The sequence below is a fragment of the Schistocerca americana genome, chromosome 2 (genome assembly GCF_021461395.2).
Source record: "Schistocerca americana isolate TAMUIC-IGC-003095 chromosome 2, iqSchAmer2.1, whole genome shotgun sequence".
NCBI classification, from domain to species: Eukaryota; Metazoa; Arthropoda; class Insecta; order Orthoptera; family Acrididae; genus Schistocerca; species Schistocerca americana.
The window spans coordinates 572,881,647-572,905,951 of NC_060120.1; the positions used below are offsets into that span (position 1 = coordinate 572,881,647).

The 24,305-nt window shown below is 37.7% G+C and overlaps 1 protein-coding gene across 1 annotated transcript in view; it reads left to right on the forward strand.

Annotated features, from left to right (window-relative positions):
* Positions 1-24,305, forward strand: part of LOC124591556 (serine-protein kinase ATM-like) — a 456,741-nt gene that overhangs the window by 347,318 nt on the left and 85,118 nt on the right. The window contains exons 34-37 of the mRNA XM_047131742.1: positions 5,570-6,803; positions 15,283-15,506; positions 15,722-15,834; positions 21,625-21,769. Of these exons, the coding sequence (XP_046987698.1) occupies positions 5,570-6,803; positions 15,283-15,506; positions 15,722-15,834; positions 21,625-21,769 (1,716 nt within the window). The remainder of the gene's footprint in view (positions 1-5,569; positions 6,804-15,282; positions 15,507-15,721; positions 15,835-21,624; positions 21,770-24,305) is intronic.

Genomic DNA, 24,305 nt, shown 5'->3' on the forward strand with positions numbered 1-24,305 from the left:
TGCAAAAACAGAGGGTTAATGGAGACTGATGCCAGGCGGTTTATAACTTCCATCTGCATAGTTCAGAAAAGCTTGTGATATACAGAAGGATGCAAATGGCACAGCTTGTGATGCAGCCATTGAGATTGACATGCATTTTTCTTGACCTTCCACCTCTGGATGGGTGCCTATAGTAGGGGTGTGTGAGAATATGACATGGGAAATCTGTTTGGGGGGGGAGGGGGGGGGGGGTTAGACCGTGCTGGTGCAGGCCTTTGAGAGACCTTCAGCTTACTGGCCAAGAGAATTCTCATTACTGCAGATATGTCAGCAATATGTGACCAGACTAAATGGGAGAACTTCATTGGTATGGAAGGGGTGACAAGTGTCAAAAATTCAGGGACTGTGTGGGCTTAATATGGACAGAGGTATGGAAGTGGTCATCAGAAAGGTGAAGATCTATTATGTCCAAGAAGGCGACACATTGGGCTGAGGAGAAGCGGGTGAAAAAGATCAGGCTTGTAATTAATAAAATAATCTGAAATTGATTGCCAATTGGGTTGATGTGTTGCTACCCCACCAACAGAGGTGAGTACATGAGCTTAAATTTGTATTTGGCTCTTATGTACTTTACAGGTATTGTTACGCACTGTTGTTTTAAACCACTATCAAAGCATCAGTCTTTCATGAGGCACATTAATATAGCAGAGACAATCGGCAAAAATTTTATAATTTATATGTTTAATAAAATAAAGGAGATATTAAAGGGGTGATCCCTCCGGATAATGATGTAGCCTAACCAGAGGTTTAAAATTCACTATCACTTTATTCAGATCACTCACAAAGTTGCATTGAATGGTGGCCTTAGGCAAGCTGATATTTAAACACAGTAAAGAAATAAGAACTCAACTGACTGAATTCACAGAGTAAGTAGCACATTTGCAGGCCATAATGAATGTAAGCCAAAGGCATTATTAGTATACCAAATCATAAAAACTGAATTAACTTCCTCAAGTTCAATAAGTTCATTCAAGACTACATACAATAATAAATTTACCTTTCAAAAGTTCTGTCACACCACTAGCACACTAACTGTTAAAACTGTTACACTACAGTATTTCTAACTCCTCAGTTGGTGCACATGGAAATAATTCTGTGGCCCAACACTTAAACTCTTGCAGCTCACTGGCCATGCAGACCTTATCCATCAAGACGCGAAAATCAAATGACCACAAAACGTGCTCTGCCCACCTATTTAAAACCTTGGTCATGTGACCAATCACCGCAATCAAGTAACTATTTTACAAATAAATCACCATTCTTACAATTGTGTGTTTTACAACCTTTACATATTTCATGCATAGATTACATATACTTTTAGATAATTTGCAGTTTGATATTACATTATTACATCCTAAGCATTGTAGAATGACCAGCTTTTGTGTAGACTCTGCACACATAAATGGAACAGGTAAAAAATTTGTGTGAAGTTCATCTCTTTCTTTTTCCTGTTGCTGCTGCAGTACTATGCTGTTCAAATTGTCATCTGACAACATTAACTTACTAAATTCTCATTAAATAAAAAAAATGGATTGAGGTAATAGGAAAAATAATTAATGTTGCTGCTAATCCGCAGTGCATGTGTGGAGAGAACTTTCATTCTCTCTCTTTTCTTTGAGATAATAATTTATGTATAACAATTTGTGTTTCTGTTAAACGATATTATAAACATGGTCCTGTGATAACTGCCTTCAGTATCTACCCAACTATGTGTCATATGCATATACGTATTGTCTCTTTAACAACTGTTATCATTGTTATAAAATTTTTTGCATGTAACTGTTAGTAACTTTGTTTGTACTACCTTTAGAAGTATGGCAATAATTATAGTGTGTTTGTCTGTTTATTGTGTTTTCAACACTGTCATTAGATTTTCTTTAGCATATCTCAAAATTGCTGTTTGTGTGTTCAGTGAATATTTGAAGCTATAAGTTTAGCACACTCAGAAACAGGCCACATGGCTTGGTATCCATAAGCATTCAGTGGCACACTTTACACAACCACATGATTTTCACAAAGACAGCACACACCAGCCTGCTGGACATGTACCCCTCCTCCTTTCTTGGCTCTGTGATTCAAAATGCTGCTCTGCACCTACTTATCTACTTGGCCTAGCCAGTTCATGGCGAGTTGCCAGCGACATGATGCTCAGTCAAACCCATCACCTTAGAATACCTTGCATAGCAGGCACAATGCTCGTAACATCTACGTCAACATGGATACTCTGCAAATCACAAGTGACTATCAGAGGGTTCTTTGAACCACCTTCACAATCATTCTCTGTTATTCCACTCTCAGACAGCATGCAGGAAAAAACAAACACCTATACCATTCTATGCCAACTCTGATTTACCTTATTTTATTATGATGAACATTTATCCCTATATAGATCGGCAGCAACAAAATATTTTCGCATTCTGAGGAAAAAGTTGATGATTGCAATTTCATGAGAAGATCCTGCCGCAATGAGAAACACCTTTGTTTTAACGATGTCTACCCCAAATCCTATATCATGTGTGTTACTTGTGTGTCTTTGCCCTCAGTCCAGATAATGGAGTTATTGTCAATGAACCTGAACCAGACAAGGATTTTGGTGTTATGGGTGGCCAGGAAGGTTTCCTCTAGATGAGCCATAAAAAAATTGGCATACAAGGGTGCCCATGACTGTGCTGCAGACTTATTCATATACATGTCATTCAAAAGTGAAATAGTTGTATGTGAGTGTGTAACTGGTAACAGTTGTGTGTGTGTGTGTGTGTGTGTGTGTGTGTGTGTGTGTGTGTGCGCGTGTATAATAAGTAATGCATGATTTGGAAAAAGAAACTGGTTTTCTAAGTGATCAGTGTAAGTGTCAGCCGACAAGCCACACGCACCTGAATCTGGGTTAAACACCTGCCTGCTCATAAAATTTGTTTTTAAACTGAAAATTATTATGTTTCAGCATTAATTCTGACAGGTATCTAGGCTCTTTAATTTCTGTTGCTGAAACTGATTTAAATTGATTTAAACTTTTGTTAATGATATATAATGTTGTTACAGGAACACCGGCATTAAGATTTACAGTATGAAAATATGCTACTCTGGCTTCACTTTGTACCAAGTTCTTGACTGCCTGGTGTATTCACTGTTGTTCTTGGTGTATCTCATGTTACCACACACTACTTAGTATTTTTTATTTTTTGGATCTCTGGTAGCATTTAAAATTTTTCTTGGACCAAATAATGTGTTACCATGTTTGATCCAACATACTGTATCATACTAAGGAGTACATGAAACCGGCACCACTACGGCATATGCAAAGTTTTTGCAAAGTAACGTAGATTAATGCAGTAATTAATTTCTGTCATTGGTTTCCCAGAAGCATCTCGTGATTCTGGCAGTTATTAAATTATTAAATGTCATTGCTTTCTCAAAATAAATTAAGATACTATTGCACTTAAGTTAATATGGCTGTTCACATGCAAAACATCTTCTGTTAGTTTCAGTGATTCCTCTGGGTACGCTTTTAACTGAATATTTATATAACTTGCATGTTTCTGTTATAGTCTCATTTGTAACTCGTATGTTAATTATTTTTTGTACTAATTTGAGCTCATTAATACAGTTTTTTAATTTGAAGCTTACATTTATCTAATCACTCACTGACATGTATATGCATTTGGGGATCAAAGGTCAAATCTTTACATCAGCAACAGCAAAAGTAAGTTACAGTGATTCAGTTTTTTCTCCATGCCTCAATAGCACCTGTTGATATTTTTGGCACATCAAACTCATTGAGCAACATTTGCATTTGTGCAGGAATTTGCTGAACTTTTATCTTGACCAAATACAGTATGATGATAATATCTTGTCAGCGTCCATCTTATCAGCATCCATAAAAATTCCTAATCTTTTCATTGTCGAGTCTCTCAACTTCCCCAAATGCTGATGAAATGATGATGAGGTCAACATTAGCACCCAGTCCTCAGGCTGAGAAAATCCCCAAGCCAGCCAGAAATCGAAGCTGGGATCCTGAGGCAGCAACACGAAACCATGAGATGCGGACCCAATTGGCAAGATTTTAGGTACCTCCCATGAAGAAAAGGAGTATACCTGTCACAGGTTATCCCCTGTCATAATTAAAATGATCATGAAATTAATTGCATTGTCCACGTTTGCAACTTCCTTGCACAAGTATTGTGTGTAGTCAAAATGATCAATAGTTTTAGACTCTTTTTGCTGTCAGTGTCTCACCTATCTATGTTAGGTTTTAATTCCAGTATCAATTTAGTGCCTCAGTGATAAAGTGCCAGACTACAAATCCAGAGGTCTTGGGTTCAATCCCTGATCAATCATAGGACTTTTATCTATTACTTATCACTTCTTTCACCTTTGGCAGCATTTGTAAATGTGAAAAATGCTGAGTTACACCATGGTTTGGAATACATTTTAAACTGTAGTACCCCGTAACTGGCTGGATCAATCAGTGAAAAGATTGAAGGAAGGTAAGGGCATACTACCCAGCAAAAGGACCATTCATAGTAAAGCACTGTGTGTTCAAAACAATCTTTGGATTGATGACAGCTTTACTTTCATGAATTCCTCTGTAATGACCGAAGACATTTTCCATCAATGAGTATCACAATGTGCAGCAACATTCCACAAGCAAACATCCTCACCTAGCAATCATCTGGTGCCACAGGAGTAGGAGTGGGTCATAATAGCATTATTTTTTAGACAATGTGCTAAGTTCCACATTTATTGCCATATCAACTTTTTATCCAAATTACTTAATAACCAATCTCCTTATGCTGTTATTAGAATATCATATTCTATCTATCCGATATGAATGACACTGTTATTGGTATATTTTATGAAGGAAAATGGAAACAACTGTAGTCTCCAGAGAAATTAATTATTATTTTTTCTTATAGCAAATAATAAATAACTAATGATGGCTCTCTTTTGTTCTTTTTGTAGAAATAGTAAACAGCCAATCAGTTGCAAATTGTAAGTTCTGTTAAAACTGTTTTACCATAGTTTCAACATTTATGAAAGTGTCTTCTTCAGAAAGAAATATAGGCAACTGGATTACATGTGAGTAATAATACAAAATTTCACCTCATAATAAATTAAAATGTGCCCAACATGGTTGATGATATAAAGTATTTCACCACCAATGTACATTGATGAGGAAATACCATAGGTTGTTGTCATTTAGTATTTCCTCAACAATGTACATTGGTGAGAAATTACTATATGACAACAACAATGTTGTGCATGTTTTAATTTATTGTAGAGATGAAATTTGATATTTGGCTGATGCCTTTCAGCTATATTTTAATGTACCTCTGCACAGCATGTAAACTAATTGCCTATATTTTTTTCTGAAGATGTTCATATAAATGTTGAAACATGTTAAAGGGGTTTTAATAAACGTTCAATTTGCAGATAATTAGCTGTTTACTGTTTCTGCAAGAATATTTCATTCTGCGGTTGCTTCTCCAGCTGTGTACAAAATTTTAAAATAACTTTTTGTTCCCTTCCACAGGTCTGCTGAATGCGTTACAGAAATTTGGGCTTCATCATGTAATGGATGGCTATATTTGTTCATCATTTGTTCGTGAGCACCTTCCAGTCCAAAAAGTACAAAACTATTACTATGACTGTGCCTGGCGTTTAGCAAACTGGAATACTGATATATATTTTTCTGACGCATCTACAGAATGTTTTCAAGTAGAGAGTGATATTCAAAAAGAGTTACATCCTGGAAGCTATGAGAAATATCATTATTTGGCTATGAATGCTATCCAAAACTTGGATGAAGATGCCTTTAAGAAGAATTTGCGACATGCACGTAGTTGTGTAGTAGAGTCGTTAGCTCATGCTAGTCTTGAAACTAGCAAATTCCTCTATACAGTACTTTCACAGTTAAGAGCACTACAAGAAATGGAAGATTTCTTTGAAGTTATAAGTGAAAATGATTCTAAAAATGTTGATCATCTTCTTAAAAAGTGGAATCAGCAAAACCTCATTCAGTACAATGACTTTGATAATGTAGAGCCAATACTGACACAGAGAATTGTAATGTTGAAGACCAGTGCAAGAAAAGGATTGGTCAATCCGTACTTTCAGAAAGTGATTGTGAATTTAAGTCTAGACATAGCAGCACTTGCAAGAACTGAAAAACATTTTCAAGTAGCAGCTCATTATGTTCAGTCTTTGTCAGCTATGTCCTCCCTGCCACCTGAAACAGCTGTTAATCTGAAAATTGAAGAAGCAAGATTATTATGGGACAGAGATGATAAAGAACTGGCTCTTTGCATTCTGAAAGGATTGCTCAGTAAACCAGGAAATAGCAAGGGAAAGTGGCATGCATTGTCACTTAAGTTATATGGTGACTGGATGGTAGAAACAAAGTCTGAAAATGCACAAGTAATTATGAGTGATTATTTTTTCAAGGCTCTAGAAACACTAGACAGTAATGAGAATGGAATTACTGAAGCTAAGATAGAAACATATTGGTCAATTGCTAGTTTTGCTGACACTCAGTATCAACAGCTTAGCTGTTATTTCAAATCAGCTGAATATGAAGTGAAACAAAAGTACTTGGAGAAAGCATTAAATGATGTTGAACGTTTAAAACAACAAGCAAGAGAGGGTGGTACCTTGAATGAAGATGAGAAGAGAGCATACAGAATGCATGAGCGCCAGACACAAATTGATCGTGCAGAAATTGCAAACAGAAGAAAGGAAATGGACATGTATCTTACAACAGCCATAAGGTAATTATTGACTTAAGGGATTATCTAAGTTTATAATAATCAGGAGCACCCATACCGATGGGAAAGGGATCGCGCGCACACACACACACACACACACACACACACACACACACACACACACACCAAGCTCTCATGGAAAGAAAAAAAATAGTGTATTCAGGTGTTTTCCTTTCAAGAAAAGATTTAAAAGGCAGTATTACACAGGTTTTCAACCTGGGCAGATCTGAAATTTTTCATGGCTACTTACACGCCACCATTCATCTTCCAAAGTATTAAAAATACAGCATACCCCAGATCTACTCCTTCCCCCCACCCCCTGCCCCGCCCCACCCCTCCATTCCCCTCACTACAAACTATTGTATAGGCACCCTTGGTAATATATTTATGTTGAATATTGCTGTGATTTTGAGAATTTTCTTGTAAACTTAATGATTCACATGTAACATGACTATTTGGGAAGACACCCTCAGTGTAGCAAAGCAGTTGAAGTCACTTAATAAAGATAAGTCTTCTGGTCCAAATTTTATACTAGTTTGGTTCCTTTTGGAGTATGCTGATCAAATAACTCCATTTTCAGCAGTCATAATCAACCACTTGCATGACAAAAGATCCGCTCCTAAAGACTGGAAAGTGGCACAGATTACACCAATATACAAGAAAGCAAATAAAAGTAATCTGCTGAATTATAGACTGTCATTGTGACTTCGATTAGTAGCATAATTTTGTAAATACTGTGCTTCATTGTTTTGAAATACTTTGAAGAAAACAGTCTGTTGACACATAACCAGCATGGATTCAGAAAAATGTTATTCTTGTGAACCCAATTTGCTCTGTATTCACATGAACTAATGAGTGTTATCAACAGGGAATTTCAAGTTGATTTCATATTTCTAGTTTTCTAGAAGGCTTTTGGCATTATTTTTCGCATTGGGTTCTAATCAAATTGTGTGTCTATGGAGCATAGTCTCAGTTGTGTTCATAATTTCCTGCCTGAAACTGCACAGTTTTTAGTAATTGATGGGAAATCATTGAGTGAAACTGGAGCGACTTCTGGGGTTCCCCAAGAAAGTTTTATGGACTATTGGGTGTTGTTAGTCTATAGAAACAAGTTAGGAGTCAGTCTGAACAACCCTCTTAGTTTTTTTATAGGTGATGCTGTTGTATACCATATGTTAAAGTCATCAAAAAATCAAGACAAATTGCTAAATAATTTACACAAGACATATGCTTGGTTCATAAACAAGAAAAAATTGAGAGGTCCTCCACATGAGTACCAAAAAAATTCTGTTGAATTTTCGTTACACAGTAAATAACAAGAATTTTAAGGTTGTCAGTTCAACTAAGTAGCAGGGGATTACAATTGTAAACCACTTAAAATCAAAGCATCTCATAGGAAATACTGTGAGGAAGGCAAACTAAAGTCTGCTTTCTATTGACGGAATACTTAGAAGACGTGACAAACCTACTAAAGAGGCTGCCTGCACTATAATTGTCTGTCCTCTTCTGGAGTTTTACTGCACAGTATAGGATCCTTACCAGATAGGATTGATGGAGGACATCAAAAAAGTTCAGAGAAGAGCAAGTCACTTTGTATTACCACAAAATAGGAGTGTGTCATGGATATGATAAACAAATAGGGATGGTAATAATCAAAACAATGACGTTTTAAGTTGCAACAAGACCTTTGCACAAAATTTCAGGCACTGACTTTCTCCTTCGGATGAAGAAAAAAAAAATTGTTGACTCCCACCTACATAGGGAAAAATTGCCAATGTCATAAGAGAAATCAGAGTTTTTATGGAAAGATTTAGGTGTCAATTCCTCCCATGTTCTACTCAAGAGTTAAATGCCCAAGAAATTGGCTGAAAGTGGTTCTATGAACCCTCTGCAAAAAATTTAAATTTGCGTTGCAGAGTAATCATTTACATAGGATTTTGTATTGATCTCTCTAACCAACAAGTTCGAGGTGATGTCTTTCACTGAAATTGACCCAGTGGGTCACTTCACCTGCTGTGCGGAAACCTGTTTTGTCCAGTGCCATGAGGAGGCAAATGCAAAAGGGCTGGAGTCTGTTAACCATCGGCTGTTCAAACGTATGGCAAATGATTGTAGCCCTTAGAGGAAATGACATCAAAGGACAGGAAAGGGCACCAGGTGCATTCATTGTGTATGCCAGATGGCTTCATTCAACATGTTGAAGAGGCTATTCCTGTGGCATTTAGGGAACAGGGTGCAACCAGTTTGTGACTGGATTGAGAACTTTTTGGTAGGGAGGACACATCATGTAGTCTGGGATGTAGAGTCATTGTCAGATGTTGAAGTAACTTCGGGTGTGCCCCAGGGAAGTGTGTTGAGTCCCTTGCTGTTCATGTTGTATATTAATGACCTTGCAGACAATATTAATATTGAAATCAGGCTTTTTGCAGATGACACAGTTATCTATAATGAAGTACAATCTGAAAGAATCTGCATATATATTCACTCAGATCTTGAAAAGATTTCATCATGGTGCAGATATTGGCAACTTGCTCTAATGCTCAGAAATGTAAAATTTTGCACTTCACAGAACGAAGAAACGTAGTTTCCTTGGTTATAATATCAGTGAGTCACTGTTGAAATTGATCAACTCATACAAATACAATGGTGTAACACACTGTAGGTTTATGAAATGGAATGATTACATAGATTCAGTCGTGGATAAGTCAGGTGGCAGACTTCAGTTTATAGGCAGAATACTGGGGAAATGCAATCAATCTACAAAGGAGATTGCTTACAAATCACTCGTGTTACCAGTTCTAGAATATTGCTCAACTGTGTGGGACCTGTACCAGATAGTCCTAACAGGGAATATTGAATGTATACAGAGAAGGGCAGCACAAATGGTCACAGGTTTGTTTAATCCATTGCAGAGTGTCACAGAAATACTGAAGGAACTGAAATGGCAGACCCTTGAACACAGACGTAAACTATCCTGAGAAAGTCTATTAAGGAAGTTCCAAAACCAGCAATAAATGATTACTCTATTGCTGTATTACAACCCCCTAAGTATCTCTCACACAGGCATTGTTAGGATAAGATTAGAATAATTACTTCATGCCCAGAGACATTCCAACAATCATTTTTCCCGCACTTCAGAAACTCTAATAACTGGTACAATGGGGCGTACCTTCTGCCATGCACGTCATGGTGGTTTGCAGATCATAGGTGTAGATGTAGATATAGATGTAGACCTGAAAAGCTGGTGTGTTGTTTTGGATGCATCAAAAGATGTTTTTGGTTTTGTTCATCAAATGGCATCAAGTAGTTGTTATTGTTAATAATGCAGCAACATACTGACAGTCTAAGTATTGTGTGTCTGTAGTGGTATAACAGATGTCACATCTAATAAAAATTTTCACATGTTAATACAAGAGTTAGTCTGATGTTTCACAACATTTGCTGTTTGTAACTGAACACACGTCATGCTGAAAGGACAGTCATCAGGTGGTAATCCTTGAGAGTTTCAGTTTGTGACACATTTGTTTTCTGCAGTGTTCTGTTCTCAGTACATGTATGGGATTGTGGAGATGAATGTAAAATAATTGAATTTATATTTAATTGCAGGTTACGAAACATTGCATTTAATTCAAAAAATGGTTCAAAACACCATAATTACGAAAAGCAAAAAATTTCATTTTATGGATAATTTCCAAACAGTGAGCTGCACACAGTCCATCACACTCCTTTGGTTGGTAATGTAATTCAGGTCTGGATATTTTTTGATATTCAGACAGTGCACTTGTTGTAGCTGGCACATATTTTGGAAAAATCTTTTTCAGTGAGACTGAGAAGATCATTATCTGACTAGCAGCTTTGCTTTCCAGAGCTCGCTTCCAGCTAAGGATAATACTTCAAAAACAGTTTTTCAGTCAGTCTCTCAGTTTTTTATAGTGATTCACATCTGAACTTCCAGTAAATGAACAGTTTGTTGGTGCTGTGCAGATTTTATCAAAACACATCCATTTGAAATTCTGTATACCCTTCTGATGAAACAAATTTAGACAGTTGAACTTCATCATCAAATTCACTGTTCTGTCAGTCACTTATCACACTTCTACTGCTTGCTTCACTATTTTTGCAGGATGTTTCAATGTATTCCTTATCACCCCATACATCTGGCCACAAAAGAATACATTCAGAATCACCCTAAGCACAGCATTTCAATCATCTAACCATGTTTACACACGTGCACAATTTTAGAAGCTGCCAAACCACTGCAGTCTAAATATTTTTAAATGAAATCATTCCACCTTAGGCTGTTAAAACAATGGCTATTGTGATTGCAATTTCGACATATGTTCATTCTCAAGCATTATGGGATGTTGTAATCCACTCAATAAAGTAAAGCTGTGACATGTTGTTCAAGATCAGTTGCATGTGGTGGTGTGAATTTATCTGCTGTTCCATATACCATACACTTTAGAAATCTGTATATGGAAGATCAAATAAATTCATACCACCACATGCAACTGCTCTTACACAGCATGTCACACCTTTATATCATTGATCCCATATGCTTGAAAATGACAGTGTTGAAATTGCAATTGCAATAAATCATGTTTTAACAGCCTAAAGTGGAAAGATTTCATTTAAAAATTTCATGAAGATTGTGGACCCAGTCATCATCAAACTTATGCTTTCTAAATATTCATTTAACAAACAAATCTACTGAAGAAGGCAGAGAGAACACTGAAATAATTCCAGTGATACTAGCAGAGGGTAGCATATATTGTAAACGGGTCATCTGATGAATTATGACATGAAAACAAACAAAATACTAGGTTGTGTTCCAGAATGTAATATTTTATTGAAGTCGAGGTGGGTAACAGCCAGATCATCACAATACTAAGACAAAAACAGTTAAGGAATTAACCATATAGTTACTATATTGACGTATGCATCGTGGTTACTGTCATTTCTACAGCTGTTAGTGGCTTAACTTTGAAACAGTCTTAAGCTTCCAAACCAAGTATGGAAACATTCGTAGCTAAACAGGAATCATCTTTCAGATTAGTATGAGGCCTCTGGCTGCAGCGAGCTCCGCTTTAAAGCTTATAAACTCTTTCCCACATTCCTTTATTCATGTCCATGATGCATTTTCACATAACGGCTTTCACACCAACTCACTGATAAATGCTTGACCATTTACAAAGTGACATTAGAATGTACATGGTACTGTAAGGTAATGGATGCTTAGTTTGAGGTTATGAAAAGCTCTTCGTGGCAGTGGTCTTTAACTGGTGTCTCAAACCTGCAACTGTTTTTCCCATTGCTTGAGTTTTTAATGTTTGTGTTTACCCTACATTCTGAAAGACATTGAACACTATTCATAACAATTTTGCATGTTCTTTTCAAGTACATTGGCTACTTTGGTAAATTAATTACATACATTTAAAGCTTCTCTGTTGGGTCAGCTCCCTGTGGTTGCTCGATGGCTCATGTAAACACCCAACAGTCATATTAAAATGTGAAGTTAGAGCTTTAAGTTCATAGAGCCTATCAAAATTATTCTTATTACATGTATTTAGCATCCAATTGCAGTGTTTTATGCCTATGCTACCCATGCCAATTATTGTTCCCTATTATGTACTGTGAGCAGTGCTGCATGCACTAATGAACAAAAACATTGTGAGAACTGCCCATCATGAGATCGAATGCCACTTTGTGGTGTTATGGTCATGTGGCACACCAAAGAAAGGATATAAGCAGAGCAGAGATGAATCAGGGAATCATTCCAGCAACAATACAGGTTACAAATGTGGGAATCTGTCAGTGTAAATGGTTTTGACAGTGGACAGATTGTTAAGGTCCAGCACCTGCAAATGAGGAACTGTGAAATGGTGAAGCTGTTCGCATGCTACCTGTCATGATCATCTATGAAAAGTGTTTCAAAGTTTGTTAAAACATGAGTATATATGACAAGATGTTTGATTTCCATACCTCTTCATGGAATATGAAGGTTGGAGGCTTACCTGCTGTGGGGCAGATCTGACAATAGAGTGCAATGCTGCACAAGCACAAGTGTTGTGGAGCAAACCGTTCAAGATGATGCATTGTTGAACATAGAGCCCTGCAGCAGACAATCCATAAGTATTCCCATATTGACTTGACATTATTAGTTATGATTGCATTGAATATGGGATCATCAAGACTGGACCGTGGATCAGTGGAAATTTGTCGGCTGGTCACTTTATTACAGCAGGTCGATGATCATGTTCGGAAAAGCAGTCATCCAGTTGCATGGCTGTGCAAAGCATACACTATGTCACAGAGCAGGCCAGTGGGGATAGTACAATGCCAGGCTTCCATGGAACCTGTGGTAGTAATCGAAGGCACCATGACAGCTGTGGACTATAGTAATACAGTTGCAGATTATCTGTGTTTCTTCATGCTCGATGTCTTCCCTGATAGCAGTGGCATGTTCTAGCAGGATAACTGCCATATCATAAGATCAGCATTGTTCTTCAGTGGTTGGAGGATCAAACCAGTAAACTCACATTGATGTCTTGCTTGCCAAATTCACCATACTTGAAGTGAAGTCAGTGGGACACTTTAGGGCACCAGCTCTCGGCCCACAAACCAGCAAGACAAAATTTACAGGAATTGCATGACCTCTGCATAGGCGTCTGATGCCACATGCCTCCAGAAAACTATCAGAGACCAGTGAAATCCATACCATGCAGAATCGTTGCTTTATTGCACTCAAAGAGTGGAACAGCATACTAGTAGTCAAGAGCTGTGGCTTCTGTTGTTCCTAGCGAACTATTCGTCTTGTATGCTATGGCTTCTCACCGGTTGTTGTTGTTGTTGTTGTTGTTGTTGTTGTCGTCGTCGTATAGCAGTGAATTGGTGAAAAAGTTTGCTGTACTGTAGCCCTTCTACCCACTGTTTCAATCTGTGATAGTCTGCGATGTCCCTGGTATCAACGTGAAAATCTTATTCCAGTCATATTAGCACATAAGGTCAGTTGATTCTTTTTAAAATGTTTTAAGCATTTCTGAGAAATTTACATTAAAATGTTTTCAATAAAATATTTGTGGTGTCGTAATTGGTCTGATACATTTGTGCTGTATAAAAAGCTATTCCTTATCATGATTGCTTCGAATAAAACTCAAATAAGGCCAAAACTTTCCCCCATCCCACCACTTTCCTCCTTCTTCCTCTTCTTCAATAAAAGAAAACATATGATAAATAATATTTGCTAGTATCTACTGTTCTTAAATAGAAATGTTTTACAAATCCTTATAAGCCAGCTTCACTGGAAGAAGAGACTCAATGAGAATCTGAATGAATATTTTCATCGGAAGTAATACGTTCTACGAGATTAGACAAAATCAGCAAACACTGATAAACAATTTAAAGAGAAAAAAAATTATTTGTCATTCCTGCCCAAAATTCAGGTAAGTAGTAGATAATAATGGTGAAGGAATAAGAGCAGTAAAACAAGAGACAACTAAGTTATGTCAGTCAACCAAGTGATCCAGGAACCTCAAAATAAATTTCAGCCAGCAGGTTTTGGAGTTGTCCCTGCATGAGATGGAATTCACTAACAGTGTTATGGTTTACCAGGCAAATAGCTATCACAAAGGGAATTAACATGAAGACATAATACACGAAAGTCCAGAACCTAACTGCAGAACAGAAAAGATAATAGAATCATTATTTTGTGATCCAAAATTCATGATACATTGTGGGAGAGAGAGAGACCTTTAGCCTTGGACTCTGTGTGTGTGTGTGTGTGTGTGTGTGTGTGTGTGTGTGTGTGTGTGTGTGTGTAAAATTAATTAATGAGAGTAACTTAAAGCATATAGCTCAACAAGATGACTCTGCAGTCCAGTTGCTGTCATAATTTAAATTATATCACAGGTACCAACAATTTTTATCAGAAGCTGTAATGAACCAAAGATTTTGTGACAAACTAAGTTGCAAAACAACAAAAGCAGTTCTTCAAGCATTTCAAGTTTTGTGGGTTCAAAGCAGCTATGGGAACTATGTAGTAATACCACCCTGACACCAGAATGGAAGCAACACATTGAGAAGACGTCTTCTTGAAGAACTTGTAGCAAAAATAATTTATTTCATCTGATTATTGTCTAGTGCGCTTACACAATGCATTTGTTAAACCTCTACTCCCACCTTCCCCCCCTTATGTATCTTTTTCACTTCTTCTTGTCTATTATTTAAGAAGTATTAACTACTTTTTGTTCCATTTCAGTAACAAGTTATAAGCCAACAAAGACTCCATATGACATACATTTTAACTGTTCGTAATAAAGTATCTGGGCTATATACGCTTGCGAAAATGTGAAAGCAGGGACTCCTGTGCTACCTTGCAAATTAATTTGGTATTGTTTCTGAAGATGTTATTTCACTGTTTCATGTATAATTAAGGTAACCTTAAGAGTGTATTGTTACATTAAAGTAACTATGTGTGTTGCAGATACTATATTCTGGGACTGGAATGTGATGATACACATGATTTACGAGTATTTCGAGTGGCACATCTGTGGTTAGAAAACACATTACACAATGACCTAAATGCAGTCCTGAATGAAAGTCTATTTAGAGTGCCAAGTTATAAGTTCTTGCCACTCCTTCCACAATTAATACCACATATGAGTCACATGGAAGATACTTTCTCCAGAAAAATTAATATGTTAATAGGTAATTATGAATGTATCATTGATAAAACTTACCTCACTCAATAAAGAATAAGAAACTAGTCATACTGGTAACTGAAAACTGAACATAATATCTTCTAAAGAACATCTGAATTAGTATTAATGTATGATTTTATTTGACTACAAATAATCATTTTACATCTTTTAACTTCATCAACATTGAAAATAATTTTGTGGTGTGTCATTCACACGTTACAGAGCAATGTGCAGTTGACCATCCTCATCATTCATTGCAGCAGATATTGGCTTTGTCAAACTCACACAAAGATAAAGAAATCTGTGGAGTTGACATGCAGTCAGTAATATATGAGGTAAGTTTCCAGACAAATGATATTCCATAAAAAGTGGCTCTATTCAATTGCTTCTATTAATGTGTTTTTGGTAAATTTTGCAGTAATCAACACTACAAACAGTTCTTGAAAAATGAATGACTTTCCTATTTGATTGCCAAAAACAATGAGCTTTTCCTTTTAAGTTGTAAGGAACAGTTTTTGTTGTGGTCTTCAGTCCGGAGACTGGTTTGATTCTACCCTATCATGTGCAAGCTTCATCATCTCCAAGTAACTACTGCAATCTACTTTCTTCTGAATCTGGTTAGTGTATTCATCTCTTGGTCTCCCTCTATGATTTTTACTCTCCATGCTTCCCTCCAGTACTAAATTGGTGATCCCTTGATGCCTCAGAACATGTCCTACCAACCGATCGATTCTTCTAGTTAAGTTGTGCAACAAATTCCTGATCCTCCAAATTCTATTCAGTACCACCTCATTAGTTTAGTGATCTACCCATCTGATTTTCATAATTCTTCTGTAGCACCTCATTTCAAAAGCTTGTATTCTCTTCTCATCTAAACTATTTACCATCCATGTTTCACTTCCATGCAAAGCTATACTCCATACAAATACTTTCAGAAATGACTTCCTGACACTTAAATCTATACTTGATATTAACAAATTTCTCTTCTTCAGAGACGCTTTCCTTGCCATAGCCAGTCTACATTTTATATCCTCTGTACTTCGACCATCATCAGTTAATTTGCTCCCCAGATAGCAAAACTCATTAACTACTTTAAGTGTCTCATTTCCTAATCTAATTCTCTCAGCATCACCTGATTTAATTTGGCTACATTCCGTTATCCTCGTTTTGCTTTTGTTGATGTTCATCTTATATTCTCCTTTCAAGACACTGTCCATTCCATTCAGCTGCTCTTGTACATCGTTTGCTGTCTCTGACAGAATTACAATGTCATCGGGAAACCTCAAAGTTTTTATTTCTTCTTCATGGATTTTAATTCCTACTCAAAATTGTTTCTTTTGTTTCCTTTACTGCTTGCTCAATATACAGGTTCAATAATATCAGGGACAGGCTACAATACTGTCTCACTCCCTTCCCAACCGCTGCTTCCCTTTCATGCCCCTCGACTCTTATAACTGCCATCTGGTTTTTGTACAAGTTGTAAATCGCCTTTCACTCCCTGTATTTTACTCCTGCCACCTTTAGAATTTGAAAGAGAGTATTCCGGTCAACATTGTCAAAAGCTTTCTCTAAGTCTACAAATGCTAGAAATGTAGGTTTGCCTTTCCTTAATCTATCTTCTAAGGTAAGTCATAGGGTTAGTATTGTCTCGAAGTGTTCCAACATTTTAGGAAATCCAAAATGATCTTCCCCGAGGTTGGCTTCTACCAGTTTTTCCATTTGTCTATAAAGAATTCATGTTAGTATTTTGCAACGGTGACATATTAAACTGATAGTTCGGTAATGTTCACACCTGTCAACACCTATTTTCTTTGAGATTGGAAATATTATATTCTTCTTGAAGTCTGAGGGTATTTCACCTGTCTCAAACATCTTACTCACCAGATGGTAGAGTTTTGTTGTGGCTGACTCCCCCAAGGCTATCAGTACTTCTAATGGAATTGTGTCTACCCCTGGGGTCTTGTTTTGTCTTAATTCTTTCAGTCCTCTGTCAAATTCTTCACGCAGTATCATATCTCTTTCTACCTTCCTGCTTTCCCTTCTTTGCTTAAGACTGGTTTTCCATCTCAGCTTTTGATATTCATACAGGTGATTCTCTTTTCTCCAGGAATCTCTTTAATTTTCCTGTAGGCAGTATCTATCTTACCCCTAGTTATATATGCCTCTTCACCCTTGCATTTGTTCTCTAGCCATTTTGAACTTCCTGTCGATCTCATTTTTGAGACGTTTGTTTTCCTTTTTGCCTGCTTCATTTACTGCATTTTTATATTTTCTCCTTTCATCAATTAAATTCAATCTCTCTTCCGTTATCAAAGATTTCTTCTAATACTCGTCTTTTTACCTACTTGAGCCTCTGTTGCCTTCACTATTTCATCTCACAAAGCTACCACTCTTCTTCTACAGTATTTCTTTCCCCTGTTCTTGTCAGTCTTTCCATCTGAAACTCTCTGCAACCTCTGGTTCTTTCGGTTTATCCCGGTCCCATCTCCTTAAATTACTACATTTTTGCAATTTTGTTCAATTTTAATCTACAGTTCATAACCAATTGTGGTCATTATCCCCATCTTCCAATGGAAATATGTTACAATCTAAAACCGGGTTCCTAAATCTCTGTCTTACCGTTATATAATCTATCTGAAACTTTCCATTGTCTCTAGACCTCATCCACGTGTACATCCTTTTTTCGTGACTCTTAACCCAAGAGTTAGCCATGATTAAGTTATGCTCTGTGCAAAATTTTACCAGGCGGCTTCCTCTTGTATTCCTTACCCTCAGTCCTTATTCACCTACTACTTTCCCTTGTCTTCCTTTTCCTATTATCGAATTCCAGTCCTCCATAACTGTTAAGTTTTCGGCTCCCTTAACTAATTTATTTTGTCACATTATACAGTTTTTCAGTTCTTCATCATCTATGGAGTTAGTTGGTTTATAAACTTGTACTACTGTGGTAGGCGTGGGCTTCATGTCTATCTTGTCTACAATAATGTGTTCACTATGCTGTTCATAGTATCTGCATTCCTACTTTTTTATTCTTTATTAAACCAACCTCTACTTTCCCCTATTTGATTTTGCATTTATAACCCTGTATTCACTTGGTCAGAAGTCTTGTTCCTCCTGTCATCAAACTTCACTAATTCCCAATATATCTAACTTTGACCTATCCATTTCCCTATTTAAATTTTCTAACCTATCTGCCAATTAAGGGATCTGACGTTTCACGCTCCAATCCACAGAATGCCAGCTTTGTTTCCCCTGATTACGACATCCTCCTGAGTAGTCTCCTCCTGGAGATCCAAATGGGGGACTATTTTTCCTCCAGAATATTTTACCCAAAAGGACACCATCATCATTAACCATACAGTAGAGCTGCATGCCATCGGGGAAAAATTACGTCTGTAGTTTCCCCTTGCTATCAGCCATTTGCAGTACCAGCACAGCAAGGCCATTTTAGGTGATGTTACAAGGCCAGATCAGTCAATCATCCAGACTTGCGCCTGCAACTACCGAGAAGGTTACTGCCTCTCTTCCACATGTTTGGCCTCTCAACAGATACCCCTCCATTGTGGTTGCACCTATGATATAGCTATCCGTATCGCTGAGGCACACAAGCCTTCTCACTTCTCACCAATGGCAAGATCCACCGTGGATGAGGGAGAAGAAACAGTATGAAACTGTCTCTTTGAAGAAAGAAAATGGTCTACCAAAAATGATTGGCTTATTGTGTTGAGATTTGCTATATCGTACTCTCTCTCTCTCTCTCTCTCTCTCTCTCTCTCTCTCTCTCTCTCTCTCTCACTCACACACACACACACACACACACACACACACACACACACACACTCTCTCTCTCTCTCTCTCTCTCTCTCTCTCTCTGTCTTTTAGGCCAGTGTGAATGCATCAGCTGGGTATTAGGCATCAAATGATTTCCATTCAGCTGCAGTAAAATCATATGGAGGTTGTGAAAGGCACTAAAATAAAATTTAAAAAAAAGACAAATTATATTCAGCATCAGTGATCCTCACAGTAAGAATTTAATTTTGAAAGAAAGGAATTATGTTACTCCAGAACAGTCAGTTGCATGTTAGTGTAATGTGCCAGTTTTGCTGTCTATTAATGAGAGGTGGGCTAACGTTGCTACAGGATGGTGCATCTTCTCTCCCACCCAGACATTGTATGTTTGTTTAGATGGATTTCAGTAAAACTGTTTATTGATATATTGAGCTGGAGCAGACACAACTTTGTGCCTCCATCAAGTAGATGTGACCTGGCATTGAACCACAAAAATCTTCGTACCCGATGTAGCAGTGATGATTGTACCGGGAAGCCTTATACATTGCTGAGGAGAAGTGTTGATGGTGTGCAAGGTGCCAGCCAGCTAATGCCAATGTATTATTCTTGCAGGCCAAAGTAACTGCAGTTTTTCCACATGCTGGCAGTGTTGAATCTCGGACTCCAAGAAGTAGGGCCAGTGGCTGCCCATGGATGCTGTCTGAGCTGATACACAGCCCCCATGAGCTCTGTCGCCAAAGTCTTTGCTGCTGGATGGTCATCGAACTTGCCTGTTTATAGTATTTCTGTTGTGGTTTGTTTTGCTGATGGTGAGAACTCACCAACCATCAGTGGCCAACAGCTCAGTTGGAGTGCTGACATCACAGTTATGATAGCATAAACCAGTTACGTTGGCCACTGATGCAGCATATATATGGATCGTGATAACACCTTTAGCATCTACTAAGGCCTAAAGATGATGCATTGAAGTGCCGAAACTGGTAGTTTCACAGTAAATAAAATCATAAGAATGGCTGTAGGCATTTCATTTTTTTACAATTTGGGTTTGTATCTGTGTAGTACATCTCTGAAATATGATCAGTATGAAGCAAAGTGAGGTGCAAGGAGTGAGCACATTTTGCTTGGATGAATGCGATATTTTTGGTTGCTAATTGTGCCTCACAACGACCACTATTGTTTCTCACTATGTAGGTTGGCGACAACAAAATATTTTTGCATTTGGAGGAGAGAATTGGTGATTGAAATTTTGTGAGAAGATTTTGCCACAGCGAAAAACACCTTTGGTTTAATGGTGTCCACCGCAATTCCTCCATCATTTCAGTGACACTCTATCCCCTATTTCGTGATAATACAAAGCCTTCAGAAAAATAAAAGAAAATACAAGTAGAAATACTGCCCTTCCACATGCTCAGCTCAGTTCACTTTCGCCTTCTCTCAGATCGCATTCAGGAGAAATCAATTTTTACCCAATTCCAGTTGTAATTTAGCCTTTTGTGGTATTTTTGAGTAGTCTCTGTTCCTCAACATGGCTTTCTTTGACCATTCGTTGTTGCTGAGTTGCATAGTTTGTGACCAGCCTTGCAACAGTGCCAATGTTTGTAGCTAAAATTCTGAATACAGAAACACAAAGAGCATTTAAAGTTCTCCTAAGGTCCACCAATTTCACACAAATTGGATGTCATCACGAGGGATAACTATGTTATTTAGTTTCAAAGGTTCAGTGATGCTACTAAGTACATGATTTTTGTTCTTTTGACTGTCTGTAATAGTTGATAAAATAAGGGAGAACCCCAAATAATTAATATTTTATTGGGCAATGAATCCAGTCTCCCATCATCTCCTTTCAACATAAGGCTTATTATGCTTTCATGGATAATGATGCCATAGCATGTGAATTGGTTCATGTTATGTCACTGCTGCATATCGCTTAATTACGTACCACACAGTTGCCTCCTTAGCATGTAGTCTTTTTAAGAAGAAAGCTCACAGTTGCCCCTATCTAAAAAGTGTCTCCATCAGTATATAAACACCTATATGTATCTCACAGTTTAGAAATTTCACTACACCACTTTCACTTATTAGATATCAGAAGGAAAATGTACAATGGCATATAATACCAGAAAGTAAAACAACTTAATCAGTACAGTGCTCAGCTGCAATAAACAGTAATAGCATCCTCACAATTTTTTGACTTTGTAGTCCAACATATTTTTGTGTTCTTGAAAAATTTTGTTTGGACTGAATCATCAAAATTTTGGTGCCAGTTGTTGGACTGTAATAACGTCTTCAAGTCATTCAACCAAGTTATTTGTTTCAGTTTCTGTTTTCTCTTTCAGCCCCGTGTTATTGGTGCACAACAGTTGGTGGAGAGGCTGAAAAAAAGTTCTGATAATATTGCACCTCTACTTCAACAAATGGAAAAAGTAGCAGCAGCACTGATTAGCCTTGCATATTACAGCCCAAAAGACAACAGTAAAACTGGTAAGAAACAATTATTTCTTCATTGTTTCTAATTATTTGTAATAATTTCTGTATAAAACTGGGAAAATTATCTTCACCTCTTTTTTTCACACAGTTCTCTTAGTTGATTTGTAGCATAGGTTCCCATATTAATTTTAATCAGATTCAGGACATTTTCAAAAAACAACACAAAAATTCAAGACAGATGAGTAAAAATCTGGATGCAATAGACTTATTGTCTGTACATTTACATTTACATGACTACCTTCAAATTCACATTTAACTAAGGTTTCACATTCGGAGAAGAAAGTTGATGACTGAAATTTAATGAAAAGATCTTGCCTTAATGAAAAATGATATTTTAAAATGATTGCTGCCACAACTCACATATCATATCCATAGCACTCTCTGCACTGTCTCATGGTAGTACAAATGATTTGTCCTTTTTTGGACATCTTCTGTGTCCTCTGTCAGTCCTGTCTTATAAGGATCCCATACAGCACAGTAATGCACCAGCAAAGGATGAACAAGCATAGTGTATTCAGTTTCTTTAATCAATTTGTTGCATCTTCTTCAGTGGACGCTTGTCAGTTCATTGACAGGATGCTGGAAATTGCAGGCACCCTAAAAATAAGACTGCTTAGAAAACACTTGCGTTACACCTCATCAAATGTTAATTAAGTGTGTGTGAACCACACAAAATGGGACTAGCAGGGGATATAGAACGTATACAAACAGGGTCAGCACAAATAGTCTCATCTTAATTAGACTGCTGGAGAGTGAGATGAAAGCACTAATAAAGCTGAACTGCCAGAAGCTTGGAGATACGTGACAGTTACCCTACAAAAGTCTAGTTACACAGTTTCAAGGACCAATGTTAAATGCAGAATCTAGAAATGTACTTGCACCTCCTGTAGCGATTGTGATCATAAGATTAAGCTAATTACAGCACACACAGTGGCTTTTAAACAGTCATATTTCTTATGCTTATGATGTTGTTGTTGATGTTGTTGTTGTTGTTGTTGTTGTTGTTGTCGTCGTCTTCTTCAGTCCGGAGACTGGTTTGATGCTACTCCATCCTGTGCAAGCTTCTTCATCTCCCAATACCTACTGCAACCTACATCCTTCTGAATCTGCTTAGTGTATTCATGTCTTGGTCTCCCTCTGCAATTTTAAGCCTCCATGTTGCCCTCCAATACTAAATTGGTGATCCCTTGATGCCTCAGAACATGTCTTACGAACCGATCCCTTCTTCTAGTCAAATTGTGCCACAAATTTCTCTTCTCCCCAATTCTATTCACTACCTACTCGTTAGGTACGTGATCTACCCATCATACCTTTAGCATTCTTCTGTAGCACCACATTTCAAAAGCTTCTATTCTCTTCCTTTCTAAACTATTTATCATCCATGTTTCACTGCCATACATGTCTACACTCCAGACAAGGACTTTCATGAAGGACTTCCTGACACTTAAATCTACACTTGATGTTAATAAATTTCTATTCTTCAGAATTGCTTCCCTTGCCATAGCCAGTCTACATTTTATATCTTCTCTACTACAACCATCATCAGTTACTTTGCTCCCCAAATAGCGAAACTCATCTACTACTTTAAGTGTCTCATTTCCTGATCTAATTCCCTCAGCATCACCTGATTTAATTTGGTTACATTCCATTATCTTCATTTCGCTTTTGTTGATGTTCATCTTATATCCTCCTTTCAAGACACCGTCCATTCCTTTCAACTGCTCTTCCAGGTCCTTTGCTGTTTCTGACAGCTTATATGCAATAGGAATGGGGGAAAAGCCTAGTGTGTGCTAGAACGCTAATTACCCTTTGCCATGCACTTCGCAGTGGTTTGTAGGGTATATATGTAGATTTAGAAGTAATGGATGGCTTTGAGTTGTTGGTTAGTATGCTAGCATCTAATGTCATTAATGTCATTGGTACCTCTGATTATCAGTAAAACATAAGATGGCAAAAACAGAGTGTAAAATGTCGTGACTGAGATCACACCTGGTCTCAAACAATGGAAAGTCCAGGTTGTAACATCAACAATTATGAAAAGGATAGGTTGCTACTTACCATAAAGATGACACATAGAGTTGCACACCGACACAGTGAAAAGACTGTTGCACGCTATCCTCCAGCCAAAGCCTTCCTCAGAAAAGAAGGAAAAACACACATTTACACCTCACGCACACATGACTGCTATCTCCAGCTGCCCCAGCCAGATTTTAACTGTTGCGTTGGGAGTGGGATCGGGAAGTGGGGGGGGGGGGGGGGGGGGGGCGCTGCTTGGTTGAGCATGCTGCAGGCTGCAGGGACTACTGGAGAATGTGGCAGGACAAGGCTGTCGAGTGCTTTTGGGGTAAGGGGGAGGGGGAGGTGAGCGGACAAGGAGAGGAGCAGAGAGGGGTATAACTGGTGGATGCATTGGCAGAGAGTGAGCACAATGATTGTGGGGCATGTGATGTGAATTGGGAGAAGGCTACAGCACAGAGGGTGCAGAAACTGTTTGGTTCCCTTTGAAGGGAAGGTATTCAAACAAGTCCCT